The sequence below is a fragment of the Pseudopipra pipra genome, chromosome 1, assembly GCF_036250125.1.
Source record: "Pseudopipra pipra isolate bDixPip1 chromosome 1, bDixPip1.hap1, whole genome shotgun sequence".
Taxonomy (NCBI): domain Eukaryota; kingdom Metazoa; phylum Chordata; class Aves; order Passeriformes; family Pipridae; genus Pseudopipra; species Pseudopipra pipra.
This window is the reverse complement of record NC_087549.1, coordinates 6786481-6806939: the sequence shown is the minus strand read 5'-3', so window position 1 is coordinate 6806939 and position 20459 is coordinate 6786481. Positions and strand designations below refer to the sequence as shown.

At 35.8% G+C, this 20459-nt stretch overlaps 1 protein-coding gene across 4 annotated transcripts in view; it reads left to right on the top strand.

Moving 5' to 3' along the window:
• KHDRBS3 (KH RNA binding domain containing, signal transduction associated 3) overlaps positions 1-15613 on the top strand; it is a 97619-nt gene extending 82006 nt beyond the window's left edge. For 2 of the 4 annotated variants that reach the window (XM_064644269.1, XM_064644237.1), the window contains 4 exons: positions 7892-7950; positions 11251-12363; positions 12772-12828; positions 14864-15613. In XM_064644269.1, coding sequence (XP_064500339.1) covers positions 7892-7950; positions 11251-11342 — 151 coding nt within the window. In that variant the 3' untranslated portion in view covers positions 11343-12363; positions 12772-12828; positions 14864-15613. The remainder of the gene's footprint in view (positions 1-7891; positions 7951-11250; positions 12364-12771; positions 12829-14863) is intronic. The other 2 variants (XM_064644248.1, XM_064644259.1) reach the window with 2 other exon arrangements.
• The last annotated feature ends 4846 nt before the right edge of the window (positions 15614-20459 follow it).

The window sequence follows — 20459 nt, the reverse complement described above, 5'->3', positions numbered from 1 at the left end:
GCTGGGTGGTTGAATTACCACAGTGTATTTAAAGAGGATTAGTATTTGGTAGTATTTTGGATTTTTTTTTCTTGACTGATTACACAAGTGAAAACACGAGGAAAGGGTAGGTGAAAAAAGGATCTCCTAGCAAGTACTAAATAGGAGGAAAAATTCATTAAAAGTCAATTTTTTTTTTTTAATATTGAAATGCTATTTTTCAGTTAGTAATGGTAACTTGTGGAATTAATCATAGTTTAGAAATAATTATATGAGGGTTTCAAATTAATTGCGGTATGTTTAAAAGATAAGATACTTCAAGGTTGGATGATGAGGGTAACAGTGGAAGGAGAATATCCAGATGCTTGGCCTCAGCAGATGCTGTATATGTGGGCTTTGGGACAAAACATGGATAGTCAGGCTTCCAAATTAAAGTTATCAATTTAGAAATAACTTCTAAAATGTCTTGCATAATAATTAACTTTTTACCAGTTTGACTGAGATACCAAGATAGGAAAAAGACTACATAGACTCTCCAGACTAGAGAAAAGACATCATAAATTCACACTTGCCAGTAGATAGTGGAGAGTATATATAGGGAAGGCTTATTTTCCCTGGTGTGGAGTAGAGAAGGAACTTCACTGGAAACTCACACTTTGAAGCCAGTGTCTGTTAGTTGAATGAAAATCAGGCTGCATCAGTTCAGAACAGATTTTTTGTCAAAAAACATGTTTTTGTAGATGAAGATTTGACACTCTTGCTGGTTGACAGTCAATATAGTGTGTCTGCTTACTGGCAGTAACTGAAAGTTGCAGTTTTCTCTCTGATTACTCTGTCGTATTCAGTTTTCTTTCAAGGGAAGAAAAGTCTTGCTTTCTGTTGGTAAGGAAATACCTATTTAATTGGGCAACTTTAGAAATGGGAGATGGATGCAGGGACACTTTATAATGGTCTTAATTGTTTGTCCTTGTGTTTTATTTTAGTAGAAATACTGAGAGTTGTAAATTGTACTTTTAAGCAGAATTTTTATATAATTTAGATGACAGACAATGAAAAGCAGGATATTAGTAACCTCAGAAGTCAGTAACCATCACAACCAGGTTCATCTTGGTGTAATTGCATTATGAGAGCTGTGCATAAAGCACCTGAAATGTACGTATTGATAGAAGTAGTGGAGCTCACATGAGTTCCAGGAAACATTTGCAATTAAATGGATTGAATTGTCCTGAAGAGGAAGAGATCTCCCTTCCTGTACTTGGAGAGGCAAGGTTTGTTCCCTGCTGTGTAAGGGAAGCACTGGCAAGATCTTGAACATGGCAGTGCATTGCTGTTAAGATCTGTCAGATGCTTATGATTATGCAGCCCTGAAAACAATTGAATCCAATCTTTCTTTAATCAGATGTATTCCTTGATAGTGCTTTTATTATTTTTGAATTATAATCATATAAATTGATGATGGAATGATAGCTTTTCTCTCAAATATTCTTACTGATGAGTAAGGCCCCAGATTTATAGAAAGCTGTTGAAAGTTGTACTGTTCCTTCAGTAAATTAAAAAGATAAGTTTTGATGTGCATCCTCTGGAGCAGTATTTTTAATAGTGGAGTGGTGACATAACATCTGTGCAGTTTTTGGGGATGGCTGTGTATTAGAGGCAGTGTGGTCTTGTACTCCAGTCTGTGACAAGTAACCTGATTTTGGATCTCTAAAAACATTTATGCAAGACTTGAGGGATAACCAAGAATTAAATGGAATAACACCCACAATTCTTTCCAGTATTGCGATGAATAGTTTAAAGGTTCTTTGACTGATACCTCTCAGATCTTCACTGTTCTCTGCTGCTTCCACTGTCCTAAATAGTCTTGTCTGTTGAGAAAGGGAAGAAAACACATCTTTTTCTGATGTTAACATTGATGTTGGTTCATGTCTTTATTCTCCATTTAGGAGTTGGAACATGTTTGGTACACACCTGGATAGTTTCAGACTTCCAGCCTGCTTTGCAAACCAGACAGACATGGTGTGGAGTGGCTGGGGCTTGGTTCTAATTCACAGGCCAAACCAAAATGCTGGCTCTATGCAACCTGAATTTTTAGTTTTTTGCCAATGCTTTCTTATTTATGTAGAGAATATTTGACATTAACATGTTTAGCATTTCTCATGTTCTGGAATATATTGTTGCTTCATTCTATTCAGAGTTTCAAGGTAAAGCTGTAGCTCCTGCTGCTGTTCTTAAGAAGCCTTATTTGTGCCATATGTGTCACTTACTACTTCTACTTGCCATTTTCCTTTCCTCTTTGGAGAGAGGGACATGAGAATGTAGTGGGGATGAGGTGGGAAGACTAATTGAGTTCAGACAGTGACAAGTGGACACTTCAGATGGTGAAACTGCTTTAGGCAACTGTGTAGAGTTTACTAGAAATATGTAGATAGACATAGTTCTGTGCCTGGTAGATAGCACCAGAATGCAGATGCCTCTGAGGGCATTTCACTGATCAGAAGTCAAATTTCTTGCAATTTCTATCATAAAAAGTAATTTCTAAATGGTGATAGCTGAGGGAATCCTTGAGAGGGCACTCTGGTCATCTTTTATGATTAAAGGTAATAGATTTGCTGTTTGTATTACCTGTATGAGAGTACAAGGAGATATAATTTAAGGAAGATTGTATATTTTTTCTGTATTTTAAAAAGCTCTCACATACAGGTCTCAGTTGCTTTCTGAGATGATTATCTGTTATACAGACTGAGATGCAGGGATGAGAGTATGTACCAAAGAAACTTCTAAGAAGTAGCAGAACTGGGCATTAAATAAAAATGTATATACAAAATGCAAGAAAAGATGTGGATCTCCTCTTGACATCCTAGATTTCTGCTGTCCTGTAAGCTGAGTTACAGAATATGGTGTTCTAGTGAATCCACAGAAGCATTGAGAGCAGATGCTCAGTGTTCAAGACAGTTATGGAGTTGGGAGCTTCACTGCAGTTATTTTTGCCTGGACACTCTTCCTGTTTACTGTTGACAGAATGCTTTTTGTTATCAGGAGCAGCTGAGCATGATGATCTGATAGGAATGACAGAAAGAGGCTTGTCTTTGTGGAGGAGTTCTCTTCAGATGTGATCATATTGGTCAGGGTCTGTCATATAAGAACTCTTGTTAGAGAGATCCTCATTTGTTCTTTCTACTTTGCTGCTGTTCTGTGCAATGCTGTGTAGAAGGACAAAGCTGATCTTGGGGAGCTGCTCATGGCACAAAAGAAAACCTTAGTGTTTGTAAGGATTTTATTGCCACTTTCTGAAACTGCCCTGGCTTATGCCTGAAGGGATCAGTCCCAAAATTACTTGATCCTAATGTGCAAAGGAATAAACAAATTTTGGTCATTTTTTCCCTAATGAGCATTACATGAAGTTGAACTGGTTGCTAAAGCTGTTTTTTTTATCACTGAAGTCGGAGAAGGTTTCTGATCACTCAGTGTTTAAACCTGAGAGCCAGGCTTGTCAGTGCTTAAGTCTGGGATTTTCCAGTAAGCTAAAAGCTTTCAATCAGAGACCTTTTAATCTCCCCTTAGCAATCAGGCTCCATGCCACGCTACTTCTGTTTGAAACACAGAAATGGCATAATGACCACTTGTAGTCATTTGTTACAGACATCTTTTAAAGAGCTGTGGCAGTCACATGAATTAATCACAATATGTTTTTACTTCCTTTGTGCGGTTTTGGAAGTACACTTGCACTGTGTGGTTGACCTGCCTGTTTTGGGTTTATCCCAAAAATAGCCTAGTGACCTCTTCAGATATGGAATCATAGAATCATTAAGGTTGGAGAAGACCTTTGAGACAAGTCCAACATTTGACTGAACAGCAGGATGTCAACTAAACCATAGCACTAAGTGTCACATCCAGACATTTCTTGAACACTTCCAGGGGTGATGACTCCACCCCCTTCCTGGCAGCCCACTCTGATGCCTCACCACCCTTTCAGTAAAGAAATTCTTCCTGATGTCTGACCTGAATCATCCTGGCACAGCTTGAGACCATTTCCTCTCATCCTGTCATTTGTTGCCTGAGAGAGGAGACTGACACCCACCTCACTACATGCAACCTCTGTTCACATGGTTGTAGGGAGCAGTAAGTTCCCCTCTGAGCCTCCTTTTCTCCAGACTAAACACCTCCAGCTCTCACAGCCACTCCTCATGATTTACTCTCCAGACCCTCCTCCAGCTCTATTGCCCTTCTCTGGATTCACTCCAGCACCTCAATATCTATCTTGTATTGAGGAACCCATGAGAGTTAGGCTGAAACTACCATTCTGTTGATATCTGTCCCAAGAGAATATTCTCTACAAAGAATAAGCTAATCGTTTATATAGTATAAAAGGTAGAAGTTCCTTGAGGCTTAACCATCATGTCAAGAGCAGTTACTCCTATTTGTTGGGTTTTTTTCATAAATATTTGTGCTATTATGGTTCATCAAGATATTTTCAGAAACAAATCAGCTTTGCAGAAAAGCCTGAGAAATTCAGGTCATATTCTGCAGGACCTTTGAAGGCTTATGTTGAATACTTCTAAATTGAACTATTTCAAGGCAGTTCTCCAGCCCAGTGATTCTAGAAAAATGGCAGAAAGCTTCCCAGTCCTCTGTTTCACTGGGTAAAGCCCGTGGGAAGCATTTCTACTTGACCAGTGATGCAGGGCTAAAATCTGAGCTTGCTCCTCTCTGCCTCAGGCTGTTTCTCTAACAGAGAAAACATGCACTTCCCCCTGGCCATACTTAACTACTGAAACCTCTCTTCATACTTTCTCTAAGCATTGTAGGATTACTGCCCAGCCCTCAGCAATTAGAAACAACATACTTAAGTTTATTGTTACTTGCTAATCCTTCCATAGCATTAAGTAGTTCTGAGTTTTTATGGTGATGGGGAAAATCAAAGCATTTTTTGTTTGCCACCTCTGTCTTCTCTCTTGACAGTCCAAAGCCATTGTGCTGGAATGAGAATACAAAAGAAGTTAAATATGAGGGGTTATAAGCAAAAGCTCTTTATGTACAAAAGATCTGAGTCACAACTGATATTCCAGTGTTGGTTGCACTTCTGCCTTTTTCCTTCATGGTTACAAAGATGCCTGAAAACTCAGCTGACTATGCCATGTAATCCAATTATTCATCTAAAAGAGTAGATGCTTAAAGAAGTAAGGAAAAATTAAGAAAATGGCCTCAAAGAGACATTTCACATCTGAAAACAAAACCTTCAAGCACAAATGTTCCATGTTTAGTCTTGCTGGGTTAAAAAAGAAAGGATCCATGTCATTTTTTTTCTTTTTTCTGAAAGGAGGGAGTCACACAAGGTTAAAGGAAATATACTGGTTTTGTGAATTTGTTCTCCTTTCTGTGAGACAAAATGAAAGGAAGAGGAGCAACCTGAGCTGCCTAATCTAGTCTTCTTATCTGTGACAGGGAGTTGGAATTAGGTGAACTTTAAGGTCCCTTCCAACCCAAGCCTTCCTATGATTCTATGAAAAGGGCTTTCCTCGCAGAATTTCAAGGGAAATAGTTTAAATTATCTTCAGTCAGAATGCTAAGATGTCAAAGAACATATATAAAAAAGATATGAAAAAAGAATCTAAATGTCAAGGATGCTTTTAAAACAAAAGTTTGTAACATACCTACTGTCCACAGGAAGAATTGTTTAATATAGCTACTTAAATCCTCACAGCAGAATTGACCTCAACTATCTCAGTTATCTCAGTTATCTCAGTTAATGAGTTAAAATTTACAATTTAGAAGTTTGGTATTGCAGGTTGCTTTGACTGGGTTTCCTTTTAGCAGGTGATTTGCTTTAAAAAAGAAAAATATATAAGCTGTAACTTCATATACAGCACTAAAAAAAAAAAACAAACCCACCCCCAGTTACCTTTGGTCTTGGTTGTGAACTCCATGGGCTATTCAGACTCTTGCAGATTAATCAAAAAATGCTCTTTTAATTTTTATTTTTGTTTTTTTTGCACATAGAATTTCTTGCAGCATCTGTATGTACCCTTTTCTTCGAGTCTTAGTCTTTAAGTTGTCTCATGTGAAGCTTTGGGTTTGTTTAACATGCAGTTGAATGGAGGAGGGTTGTCATTGCTCATAGAGCACAAATGAAGTAGAGCAGAGAACACTGAATTGCACTGGGCAGCTTTACTTCCCATTATAACTTGTACCTTTTGGACAGATTATTAATTTTGAGGGGCTTCTCTGTTAATAAAGATGGGTTATGATGTGCTTTCAGTATAAGTAAAAGGTTTCTTCCTTTCTGATGCTTATTTGTTTTGCAGTTTATGTGCGGTAAAGTGAGTCTTTTGTTTAATAGATATATCAGATCTATGAAATGAGACACTGCAAAGTCATTCTGACAGGATTGACAGACACAGGAAGAGGGCTCAGCTGCTGTTGGCTTCTAAACTCAATGACAGCCTTAAAATAAATAATCAAGTACTATGTGGAAAGACAGTGAATGTCACTTTTAAGTTGGTTGTCAGAATAAATACTGTTTGATCACTGGCTGCTGCAGGACCCTTGTTATTCTGGGGTCCTCATCACATGGACTGAGAAACCATAGATAACATTTAGGTTGTATAGAGATATTTTTATGGGTCTCCATAGTGCATTCTGTTAAAAGTTTTTGCTTAGGAACTGTTATACTAGCAATAAAAAATACCCAGACTTTTTTTATATATCCATTTGCACACACCACAACTCTATTTTTTCTGTCCTGGTTGCTTTGTGGGATGTAAAACTTTTAAGTTAAAAAAAAAAAGAACCAAACCCAAAGTAAACCACAAACAACCCAAAACCAACAAATTGTCTTCTGTCAGTTTAGAAGTGATTGTGATGTTTGCTTTATATAAATGCTTTACCTGCTAATTCACGTTAAGGGTATAAAATTGGGGGGGGGGTCTCTCTGGTGTTTACTTTGTTAGCAATCAATCTCTTGTTAGAAACATTTTGTCAATATTAGTAAATACTTGCTAGTGATCATATATTAGTGATTTCCTTCTCACTCAAGAGGTAATGATTGGTAGCTAACGTTTATAGAGTATTTTCCAAATACCATCAGCCCTGAGTCTGGCTGTGGTTAGAAAGAAAAGGAAAGAAACAATTAAGGCACTTGCTGTTGATGTCCTGTGAACTGTGTAAAACACTACCCCTAGCCAGACTTACATGAAATATGAAAGCATAATGGAATAGTGCATAATCAGGATTGTTCTTCAGTTTCCATTCAGAGATCTTATTAAAAATGTAAATGCCATTATGAAATGTAAGACTGGTTTAGGCCATGGTTATGGTATTCATACATACTTTTGAATCTTAAAAACTACGTATTTCTGCTTCTAATGTAGTTCCTATTTTCATTTCCTGCCTGAGAGTTAAAATTGTAGCATTTATATTTGTGCACATCCGTTGTTTTGAAGACATTGGAACTTGTACAGGTATAGCAGCTATATAACCCTCCAGTCAGCAAGTTGCTTGTCCTTTATTACATTTCTATCAGTGAATTCAAAGATCCAGAGGCAAAATATTAGGCAACAGAAGATAATGAAGAGGAGTTTATATGACAAATTGGTTCTGTACCTACACCTCTGATTCTTTCATTGATGCTTATAAGGTCTTCAACCTTCCAAACTATAGGTATAATTTTAAATACAGAATTCCCACGTCCACATTTACAGTGTGAATGAGGAGCTCAGTGATGAAAAAAATCCTAAATGAAAGTCAATATGGTTTCTAAGTAATGAACAAGTAGAACCTCAGTTGTCACTGTCACATGGATGCTTGTCTATATCCTTCAAGCTTTCTTCTTTTCAAAGGTGGAATGTGTAATAAGCATTGCTGCTCATAACTGGTTTATTTCTTGTTTTTTTCCACTTTCCTCTTCCCCCCACAGTGGAGCAGATTACTATGACTATGGTCACGGCCTGAGTGAAGAAACATATGACTCTTATGGTGAGTGGCTTTATGAGCTGAATGACTACAGTAGTAGACTCTTGAAAAAAATATAATCAAAGAACAATTTCCATAAGGAAAGTCTCAGTTCTGCAGTGGATAACAGCTGCTCAGGGATTCCCGTGCTGTCACAGAGCTCCTTGTGTGCTTATTGAGAAAAATACTGAAAGGGGTCTCTGAGGTCTCTTAGATAATGTGGTTGTGTGAAACTAAAATCAAAGAAATAGAAAAAAAATCAAATCTAAATTGTGCTGCAAGCACCCATTTCATGTCACATTTAATGAGATTTAAAGAGAAAAATGGGAGTGTAGGACATTTTTCCAGAACTTTTGGCTGCCAAAAGCAAATGCCTCTAGTGTCATGTAGCTGGCATTGAGACTTGGTACAAGGTAAGAATATGCTGAAGCTCCCAGCTGAATCAGGGCCTAATTGAGTGTGTTTTAGTCTTGTATGGTCTTTTTGTATCAGTTCATTTTCATGCATCAGTCTTGGGAAATCAAGCAGGGAGTCATTATGTAAAGGTTAGGGAAGTACTTTAGGTAGCTAATAGTCATGAGGGCAATGGGTTACTGTATGTTATATAGAGACGAAACAATGCATAATGAAGCAAAAAACATATGCTGGTGGTAAAGATCACATTTATTTTTAATACAGAAGTGGAGTAGTGACAGGTTTAATTAAAAAAATCTGTTATAAAGAAGCATAAAGCATGTTAAAAGGCACCTTTGCTTAAGAGATAAATGTTAAATCTCTGGCTAGAGATTAGAGAAATATAATCTAGGCTTCTCAAATCTCAATCATTTGAGGGTTGTTAGTAGCTAGTGTAAAAATTGTGATTCTAGGTAATGAATGCTTCAATGATTTTAGAGCTTTACTAAGTTTTCCATGGTCTATTTCTTTAACTCCATTTGGGTGCTTCCTGCTGAAAACTAAAATGACCTCAACTAAGTTGTGATAAATGCACCTAATCCAGTAGTTTGCCCAACATTATCTGCTTAAACTAATTATTTTGCTTAAGGGGAAAGTCAGTTTATCAAAAGAAGGTCATTTGGAATTCCTCAGTCCCCCAGCACTTTCAGTTGGTGTTGATAGATATATAGCTTAAATCTTTATTTCAGCATTAAAATAAACTGTTTGCCATTATAAGCCTGATATTTCTAAGACTAGTTCATTAATGCAAAATTGATGGGGGTGAAAATGTATGAAACTGCTTAATGTAGATAGACTGATGGGGAAAAATATGGATTGTGGTATTCAAGGTTGAAAGTATGGATTTTTCATTGCTTTTGCATTTAAAGTTGGTTTTCTATTTATCAAAGCACAGCCACTCAGAATATTAAGTGATGTATTTACTCAAGTTGAGAGGAAGACTATAAATACCTTGAAGAATGATTATATGGGTTGCAGCCACTGAAGTTTTTGCACATAAACACTTATACATTTTATTTCTTAACTAGCTGACGTTCAAGGATATCCTTTAAATGCAGAGTTAGAGACTAATAATCTGTATATAAAGAACATTAGGTACCTCAAACTAAAAGTCCTAAGACTGCATAATGAACAGATGATTGGCTCGTGCTGGCAAGGAGGGAACTCAGATTCCTAGGAGGTACTTAAACTTCCTCCTCTGAGAAACTCAGGTGACAATCCAGGGAATATAGCACGAATATCAATCTTTTTAGGATTTGGAGCCCTGAACAGCACCAAAATGGAAACTGATGAACAGTAAGGTAACTCTTTACCCTACTGATTTGGCCAGTTGCTCTAAAAGGAGCCAAATATACCCCTTAAACTGTTGCCAAGACAGCTTTTTACATTTGAACAGTTCCTTGCAGTGGTGTTTAAGAGCTAGGATATTAATTCTTCCCCTCAGTCAGCTGCCCTTACTATTAGGCTCAGGTTCTTTCTCTTTTTTAATATAAACCTTGCGGTCTGTGCAATGGGGAAGCACAAGAGGTTGATTCTCGTGTGTGTTATTTTGTTATCAGATTCCCGTGGAACTTGCCTGAGGTGCAAGTTTAATTCTTTCAGCCTTACACCAAATTTGAACTTGTTCCTTCTACCTCCTAGGCAAATGTCCTGACCACCTAGGTATGATTTATAACCTGGACTCTGCAGGCAACCACCTACATTATTAAAAAGTAGCTAGGATGAGGCTTCTGTGAGGAGATGGTGAAACTTAACCCTCGACGTATGGGATTCTTGTCACCTAATTTCAGATACTTCCTGTTGGAGCAAATTTCCTTAGCATTCAAGGGGTTCTTTGATTTCATTCTTTTTGACTACAAAGCAAAGTGATGCCTCCATTTTAGTCTACCATAGGTTTGGATTCCACCCTTAGTTTCTGAATTGCATTTTAGGGCAGGGCAATTCTAGTAGCTATGGAAACACATATGCTATTTTAAGGTCTATTTGCTTTTAGGGTTGAGGTTTTTTTGTCTTTTTTTTTTTCTTGCAGGGGTGATATAAACAGTTATACATTTTATTTTTAACTACCTGACTAGTCTGATTTGTTTACTTGATTAAATGTGCCTATGTACTGTTTCTTTATACTCTGTGTTCGGTCCTGTGTTTTCCTTCTTGTAAATGCCTGGCACAGTAGGTCTGACTCTCATTTAAGATAATAATTTTGCTACCTTTTTTAATATTTATTACCATTAAAAGGTGGTAGGATTATAAAGCATTAAATATAGCACGTTTTTTATAAACTTATTTTATAGTCAAAATACTCCTTGTCCTTTTAATTTCTTTTATAATCTGCCTTCCTGTTTCTTGCATTTTAGACAAGATGTGTGTTTACAGTGAAATGGAATATTGGCCTTAGGATGTTAGAAGCCACAGGTGTTTGTAGTGATACTTGAGGCTTGGGTTGCATATTTTGAATTAGGTCTAAACTGGTACTGATGCAAAGAAACTTATTTCTGAGGGCGTCTTATTTGCTTATACATAATTCATACTCTCCATTCATTTAATCCCAGTGTAATTATTGATAGGTCTGCTACTGGAGCCGACACTTCTGTGCATTTGCAACAAGCAGGTCCAGCTGAATGCCAGAGCCCTAAATATCTTTGCCATTAGCTTTTCACATTCTCTGCTCTTATGTGCTGAGAAATCATTATGGGGTGGCTCATATAGATGTGTTATACCCAGATTTTTTGGTTCAAGTGTTAGACGTCACTTTGTCCACCCTGGTTTTGGTAAACAGAACGTGGTTATCTAATTAACAGTTAAATAAGGGAAAAATAAGTACAGCATCTGAGAACACTGGAAGGGGTCTAACCATGTTTTCCTTTCTTGTAGGGCAAGAAGAATGGACCAACTCACGACACAAGGCACCTTCTGCAAGGACAACAAAAGGAGTCTACAGAGACCAGCCATATGCCAGATACTGATTGTACTGTCTGATGTTGTGAAATATCCAATCTCCACCAGTCCTGTATACTGTTCAAAGTAATTTTTTCTATGAACAATCCCTTTTTATTAACTCAAAGTGCATAAAAAATCTGAATGGATGGACTGAACTTTAAAATATTTTGTTGAAAGAACAACCTGGACAGAAAGATATGTAAAACAAGGAACTTTGTTATTTCCAAACTGTATTTGAAAAAATAGGTGATCAAAAAAATAACCTTTGATTAACTAGTGTTAAACAAAAAATAGGTTTACTAAATACGTTAGTCCATTCTTTATAACATAAGCGTAACCTTTTACTTTAAAGGTTTTCAAGAATTTAGTTTTTAGTTTTCATTTTCAGCCATTTGCTAGATTTTCTCTTTGCAAACATGCATAAAAAGGAAAGCAAACTACAAATGCGAATAATGTGGTATTTTGTAACTCAAGTCTTGAAATGTTCTGTAGTGTTAAGCAAAGTTTTACCCTTGCTTGATACTAAATAAACTTTTGAAAGAAAAATCAGTGTGTGTGAGATTAATTTTATGCTTTATCTTATAATAAAACTTCATAAATAGTAGTAAACAGGGAGAAATGTTTAACAGTGATCAGCATAAAAGGCTCATATTAAACACTGCGCAACTTCTTTTAAAACAAAATGGTTTAAACCTAAATGTATCTCTCTATATACTCACAGTAGATATAAATGCTGTTTAAAGTATCCAAATGGTATGGATCTGCTTGAGTGCCACATTAAATCAAAATACTTTTGTTAAAAAAATGGTTTAAAATAGCTAATGAATTTTCTGGAAAAGATGTGACTAGTTTTCATCTTGTTGAGCATTTTTTCACTAGTGCAACTTTGGAATTTTTATGAGAATTTTGATACGTTAATGACCACCTCGCTCCGTGCTGGAAGCAATAAACACAAAGCTTTTAAAGACTTTCTGACTTGACTAATTGAGGTCGCTTTCGTCAGAGGCAGAGGATGTGTAACCCTTAAAACGGTCTTCATTTGCCAAGGTAAATAAATCAAATTAGATTTTAATCTCACTTAAGTTATCTCAATATAACCAATAAAAACAGGGAGGCTACAACTTAGAAAGTTTCCTTTTAGAATGTAGGAAAGGCTTTGAGGACACCTAAATTCTCATTTTAAAACGTTTAATTTGTATCAGTAATCTAAAAAGCCTTAGCTTAGCTAGTTAAATTTGGACAAACTATTCCCTATTAAACAACTGTAAAACCTCATAACCAGTAGTTTGTAATATATTATTTTCCCATAAATTCTAGTAACTTAAACATTACAAATGCTTTTTGTTAAGCATTAAGTTTCTATTATTTATAGTTTGATTTACATTGTTTTCTTTAGTTTTTATTTGAAATTCTTTGAACTTTAGTAAAATTACCTCTTTTTTCCTCTCTTGTCAGGAAACCCACCTCTTTGGACAGCCAAGAGAACAAAAACCCTAATCTTCTGATGCTTTGGTAGGTATCTTTACTCAGCTGGGAAATTATTAAATAAATAATGAAGCTTTTGATCAGGTCCTTAATTCTTAATTCTGCACAAGACTTTAAGTATCATTGGCTCTGTTGAATTCTGGTGGGAAAAGTAATAGTTTTAAGCTACCCTTAATGAGGACATTAGACTGTCACAGTGTGTGGACACTCCTCTGGCTGTGTATTGAAAGGTATACATAGTTATGACAACATTTCAACCAATTAAGTATTTCATTGCACAGAGGAAGCCGAAGAAAATGTATGTAATTTGATGCTAGTACTGTTAAAATGGGAATTTAAAACTCTAATCTGGTCAGCAAACATGCCTCAAACTTGAAAAACACATTTTGTAGACTGATTTTCCAAGTCAAGCATTTCTGCATAAGTTAGCAGACTGATTTTTGGCACAAATTGAAGGAGAACAAATCCATCGAGAAACATTAGCTGAAGAATAACTGGCTCTACTGTTTAACTGTATTTATGCTCAGGTGGCGTATATTTTAAATAGAAATAGGGGGGGTTTTTTCTATTTGGAATGGTAATTCTCCCTGCTAATGTCATGATCTCAGTGCCTTTAGTTGACAAGGCTCAGATAAATAGAGCTCTGTACTGTGAAATACTGCATACATTGCACTGCCTCTGTATACCACAGTAAATTTAAGAGGCTGCTGTCACATCCTGAAGGAACCTTTTGTGCATACAAAATGGCTTTAGAACAATTTTGAGTGTTTTAAGGGTTTAAATCAAAGGACTCTTTAAGGGTAGGAGAGCTTGGAGAAGATTTCTGCCCTTTGGGGCTCAAGGGGCAAAGATTTAATAACAGCTGCTAGAACTGCTATGGCAAAACTGAATATATAAATATCTTTTAAAAATATTTATAGTAGATTGGCAAAATCTCTGTTCACATCTTAAATAGTATGATGAGTTACATAGGAAGCGTTCATCTGCAAATATCAAGTGTTATATTAAACATATACAGTGAAACTTGAAGGGTTGAAACTAAAAAAGGTTGAAACTAAAGTATCTAGTGGCAGGGATGACTAGTAGATAAATAAGTGAATTCAGAAGTGAGTTCACTGTTCTATATTGTCAACCCAACTCTTTTTTTTTTTTTTTAAATGCCATCTTTTCTTGGTTCCTCCAGTAGGGAGGATGAATGTATCAGTAAGCATGTGTGCCACTTCTCTGCTACTCTGCCTTGAAGTCCAGAAACTTAAATTGGTTTAAGTTCCTTTTGGCAGGGGAAAAGTGTGTTTCCCTGATAGCAGAGGCTGTTTGGGTGCATCATTGAATGATTACCATGTGGTTTCACGATATAAACTAAGTCTTCCTACTTCCAAAGCTCCATGTTGATAACTTAAAATCTTTCTTTCTCCTAAGAAAATGTGTTTTCATGCCTCTTAAAAAACAAAAGGTATCAATTATCATGTCCTGTAGAGGTGTGCACTCTATAAAGTGCATCAGTTCAAACAGTTGATATTAGATACTCTTCAAAACTGTGTATTTGCGGTGCAAAACTTCTCTTGACAGTTTCTAAAATAACATACACTAGCAGTCTGCTATTGCATTTTCCTGTTAGTTTTTGTTTCTGTAATCTCTGAAGTGAAATCCATTAGATTTTGAACAGAGAGGAAAAATAATCGGGGAAGGTCTCTAAATTAAAAAAATAAATCAATGTAGGGGGCAGCCTTTCTTCCACTGTAACAAATTAACCTAGAAGTGTGTTTTCATTCTAGTAGAGTTTCGTACTCTGACACTGGTCTGTTATTGTATGTTACCAGTCAAGCAAGTAATGTCAATGGTTATAATTAATCATATCATTAATTTGCCTTTATTGAACCTTTTTATAACATTTGCACTGAATTTCAATGATAGTTTCTGCAGTGGTTTCCATAAATCTACATATGTTAATTATATGCATAATTGCCTGATTCCACTGCTTATAATCTTAACAGTTTTCAGAGAATTCATGGTCACCAGTCTTAGGATATATACAAATAAATTGTATTTTGCTCTCTTTCAGGAACTTCTGCCATGTTAATTATGGACTGCTTAGAGCATTGTACTTATCCGTGTGCCCAGAAATCAGCGAGAGGCTACGGAGTGTGAAAATCCTGTTCAGTATTTCTTGTATTAAAGCCTTAAAGTGTATAACAGTATACACTTTTTAAAATAACTGTATATTTAAACTCTTAATTGTATAGTGATGCAACAATGTTTTATTTGGAGCTCAATAAAAAATTTTCATCTAAGTTCCTGTTACAAGCAATAACGCAACCTCCCGTTCCTTCTGCTCCTTTAGTGACTGTTTTTAGCCTTATGCAGCAAGTGTAAGAGAGTGTGTGAAGTCTCATGACTAGAATTTAAATGCTTTTGGAAATAGCTTGTCTAACGTATGAACAACATGGATGAGTTAAAACGAAGATTGGTGGTTTATGCTGAGGCTTTTCCTAATAGCTGATTGTAAACAAGTCTGCTTAAAACAAGACTCTTGGGTAGAAATGATGCTCCAACTTCCATTACCTTCAGAAGCATGAAGGTGTTTAATCCCTGTCAATTATACTATGCTGCTTATTCTCTTTCACTTGGTGTTTGATGCATAGAAATGTTTTCTCTAATACACAGTCACAGGTTTTCTAGTAGTAGAGTCTTGGATGTGGTTTTTACACCTTGATAAACCTTGTATCCAACAGTCATGTTTCCTCAGTGCTTTCTGTTTTATATTAATTGTGATTGTGATAATTTGTAACAGAAATAAAACTCTGATAATTTAGTTTGTGTTCTTTTTCCTAAATACTGCTTGCAAAGCACGTGTGTTCCATTCCTCTGTTATGGTTGCATCTGATGTGTTTTTCTTCACTGAATCTCAAATTCATCCTAACAAAAGTATGATTTGGTTCTTTGTTCTGTTTTGAAAATAAACAATATCAGATGATAATTTCACACCAAAATGCCACCTCTTTAGCAGGTTTTCATAACTTCTAATTCCATATACTGACTATTGAAAAATGGGTTTGACATTATGGGGATATGGCTAAAATTAGGACTTCCTATTAACCTTGTCATCAGTCAAAGTGTCTTGAGTAGGAGATAATTTTTAATACCTGGAATAAACTGACCATAAAAAAAAATCTATATTTTTAAACTTCAAATATTTAAGGTGATTTTATTAGCTGATCTGTCAGTCTGGAGAAGTTTTCCCTGCTGTCATCTTTTACTGTGCTGAAACTGCATTTTTAAAGTGTTTTCCACAGCAAGCAATAGTAATTATTTAAATAAATGAAAAGCAGAATCAAAAAAACCCTTTGAATAAGCACAGGAGATATATAGTAATCATTCCCTTCAGACTGAGAGGCATGAGCCTCTGGAGTGGAACAGCACCTACCATTTTAAATGCAGGCCAAATATAAAAACTGTATATAGATACTGTGTGGGGAATTTAGATAAGCAGAATGCAATTTCACTTGCTGTAATTTGGACTGGACACCAGGATTACCAATAGAAGCTCATTTAGGGAGTGCTATGAACAGTTCAAGGAGTGAAGTATCAAGCCTTCCACTCTGGAGTTGTGAACAACAGAGCTCCTTAATGGCAATACTAAAATATTTTGCTAGTATGACTTAGCTTTGATAGTCACATATTAAAATATTTCACAAATGTGATAGTTTTTCTGAAGTCTTATTTCATTACTGAGTGGTCTAACACAGGAACCACTGGGTTCCAGTTGAGGTGGGCTGACTGCAGACCATCCAGCTGTTTGTGTTACAAGTACTTTGCTTCATTTCACTGCAAACTTAAGCACTGATTGTCTCCAGCCTTTGCAGCCTGGACTTCAGGCCCTTTCAACCCAAGCCGTTCTCTGATTCTATGACTCCATTTCTGCTGGGTTTTATTATCACTAGGTAAAAAATTATGTCCTGTGATTGTGTTTTGAGTGAAATCTGGGTCTCATTGAAGTAACTCTGTCATTCACTTCAAGAGCATACATAGACATTCATCCTGCCTGTGCTGCAGTGACTTTACAGTGGGACAGTCCTGGTGACAGTTCCATGATACCAGTTCTCCATGACATCACCTTACTTAAAAGGTTTTGGGCAAGGACATGAGCCTGCCTTTGAATGAATTGTCCAGTCTGCATCAGCATTTCCAATAGTGTCTTTGCTGTCTTGGGGATGTCCCCACATTTAGATAGGTAATAAATGGCATGAAATAATGTCCCCTGACTGTTTGAATTAGAACAACTTTGAGGTCGTACATCTTTCTAAGTGATGCTGCAGAGCGTGCATTTCAAATTGGAATTTCATCCTTCTGGGCAAAGGAACTAGAAGTTTAAAGTTCAAAATGCAATAGAAATTTGAAATGTCTATGTAATGATTGGGGATAAATAGAATGATATCTGTTCTTAAGAGTGGTTCTGCTTCCATTTCCCCATCCAGAACTTTGCAATTTTTTTTTAAAACTATTTTAGCATTATAATATGATTTTTGTAGTAAGTTCACAAATGTGTGCTAAAAGACCAAAGTTGTAGCAGGGTTTCCAGGTTACCAATGTCCAAGAACACCAGTGCTGTTGCAGCTAAAGTAAATGCACAGCAAGAATCAGAATATCTTTGTCTTTTTAATTTTATAAGAAAGACTAATTGGATGAAGGGGCTGAGAACTATTTTTACAAGCTCAGCAGTTTTGCCCAAGACAGCTGCATTTGTTTAATGGGGAGAAAAACCCCTTTGGTAATGGAAATTATTGAAAGTAATTTAGTATTAAAGCAGATATTGCGAAGATAAATGTTTGTGCAGCCTCAGGTACTTCATTGTGCGTTGACCCTTGTCTTCAGGCAGGTTTTGTACATGATTGCAAGTCAAGAGAACGTCTCTGGCAAACTTGGATTTTGAAGATGCTTAAGCTGTAGCCAAGGGCTGAAATAAAGCTACTTTGCTGTGTGGTTTTTTTTTCAGGTTCATCATTGGGAAAGTATTAAAAAAGTATGAAATGTCGACATTCCTAAAAATAGCAAATCAGGGAACAGGCTTAAAGGAAAATTTCACTTTTCAGTCAAAGATGTACTTGAAATTGTGAAATTAAAGTAATTTATGTTTAATAAAGATTTATGACAAGATTTATCAGGAATCTATATATCCAGTAATGAAAATAGCTTATGCTCTTTCAAGATAGAAAGCTACTGAGATAGAATTCCTGACTAAACAAGATTCTGATCTTACTACCCAGAGTAAAATTAAATATAAATCAATCCTTGCAGTTGAGTTCCTGCTTTTGCAAAGCTAAATACTAAACCAGTTTTTATGCCTAGAACCATTTGATGTAAAATAGCTTAAATGGTCTTATCTTTTACTGAAATTTAGAATCAAGAAAGAGTTTTCACCTGAAGGGAAATTTTGACACCTTTCTGAAGATAATGGAAAGTTGTAGGGGGTTTTTTCTGACCTCCATAGACTGATTTTTTTTTTCCCTCTTGCACAAAACATAGTGAACTGCTCCAAATGCTTACTCAAGCAGTAACCTGTGAACTCAATAGTTTGTTGGCTTCTATGGCAAAAGAGTAAGTGATAATTTGTGCTCTTGCTGTTGATCTGGTTGTGAAAGATCCTTATGCCCGAAACATCTCATGAAGATGAAACACTTTTTATTCATTTAGTTATTTACTTTGTTTTTCCACTCTCCTGTTAAGAGTTGGGGTTTCTTAGTGTGGAGGTTTGTTGTCTTTCTTACTGAGAGAAAATATGTAGACTTCATCTCACAGAATTACTCTTATTAAGGCTATATTAAAAAAGAAAATAAATACATTTATCTCTTAAGTTCTTTCTTCTGATAATGCAATTACCAATTCAAAAATCCATGGGTAAAGCTGGTCTTGCTTCAAATAGTGAGATTGCTACAGAATTATACTGCTAAACATGCATTCATGGCTTTGGGCTTTTGCTAAATCATTTTGGAATGTTTATATTACAATATAAATATTTACAGTTTAAAGAATTCAATTGCCCTTTCAGGGTAGTTAATTACAGCTTGAAATCAAATAAGATTACTAAATATCTAAAGTATGGTGAATACTGTCTGCATGCATATTGGAAATCATCTGACTAATGTTGATTATCAGAATTACCCACCTGTGAAAATTGACCTTATTCTGTTTAGCAAAAGTTTCACTTTTTTATAGCATTTGAGGCTCTAAATTGAAATGGTTTAAACAGAAAATTCCCTAAGATATTTAAAATATTCTAGAGATGATTTTCTAATACAGAATATTCATAAGAAAGTATGTGTGGTTTTTTCATTATTCACTTGAAGACTATTTTTTTTTACATCAGAAACAAGGTCCCTCTAAGACTGACAGAATTAAGGAAGTATAAATCAAGAAAGCAGAGATGATCCTCAGGCAGTTACTTGTCTTGAAAGAACTGTGGCATGAATGCATTAGGGATTGTGGAAAAACGTTGTGGTATGTTTTGAGGTGATGACCATGAATTGCATTTACTTTATTACACTAATTAGAGGTTTGAGGAAATGAACATTGAAAAAATAATGTAAGCAGATTGCACAACAGGAAACTGGGTGAGCAGTGGGGAAGATAGGTTTTTAAAAGCAGGCCAAATACTAAAAGGCGTCTTGGATTTCAAATTCTGCAATAGAAGAGGAAGCCCTCCACATCCCAGAGCATACCTTCCCTGAGCTTGCTTGGGAAGCCATGCAATAACTGCTATTCATTAAGTTGTCTTTTTTTTTTTTTTTTTTTTTTTTTTTGGCTATTTTTTTTAGAGTATTCCAGTTTTTATTCCCTGGAATTAACTCTTGATTTAAACATATTTGATGTTAGGAAGTTGAAGTGATGCATCCTAGCTCCCTGCAGTAACTAACATTTTTTTTTTTCTACTTTTATGTGGTCTGGCATTGGAATTCCTCACATAGTAGGAATATCTTCATTAACTTTTGGTATACTTCAAAGATATAAGCACATAACTTGTAAATGCCACGATCAATACCCCTTTGAAAGGTCACTTTGTGTACTTCTGAATAATATTTATATGCGTGTGTACATAATTTAACATATTTGGTAAGGGCTCTTCAGAAGAATAATTCAAAGGACAGAAGATGATATCTCGCTGTGAGAGACTTAAAAAGCTTGATTATGGTTTATAATCACTCACACTGGGAGAAAATAACAAGTACTAAATGACTCTAATCTAGTAGTGAAAAAAAATAAGAACTAACACTGAGTAAAAACTCTGCAGTCTTAAATGAGAAATTAGGCTCGAATGAGAGTGATTAACCACAGCAGCAGGCTACATGCAAAAGAATCGGCTTCTGTTGGTTTTCCTACATAGCAGTGAGATTGAATGATCTAATAACTGTCTGACCTTGAAAGTCATGGATCAGTGATTGTTGTATAATAATTCTAATCGTCACAAGAAAGCACTTTTTTCTAACTGATTTTCAGACTAGTGATCTGTGAGAGTTAAGATCATCAAAATTCCTTTTATCAGCAAGGATGAATACTCCATTTTGTGTATATGTTATTGTGCATGTCTTACTGCCTTTACAAACTGAAAGCAATGTAAGTCGGTATTTGCTGATGCTGACATACCAACACAACTCTTGTTCCTC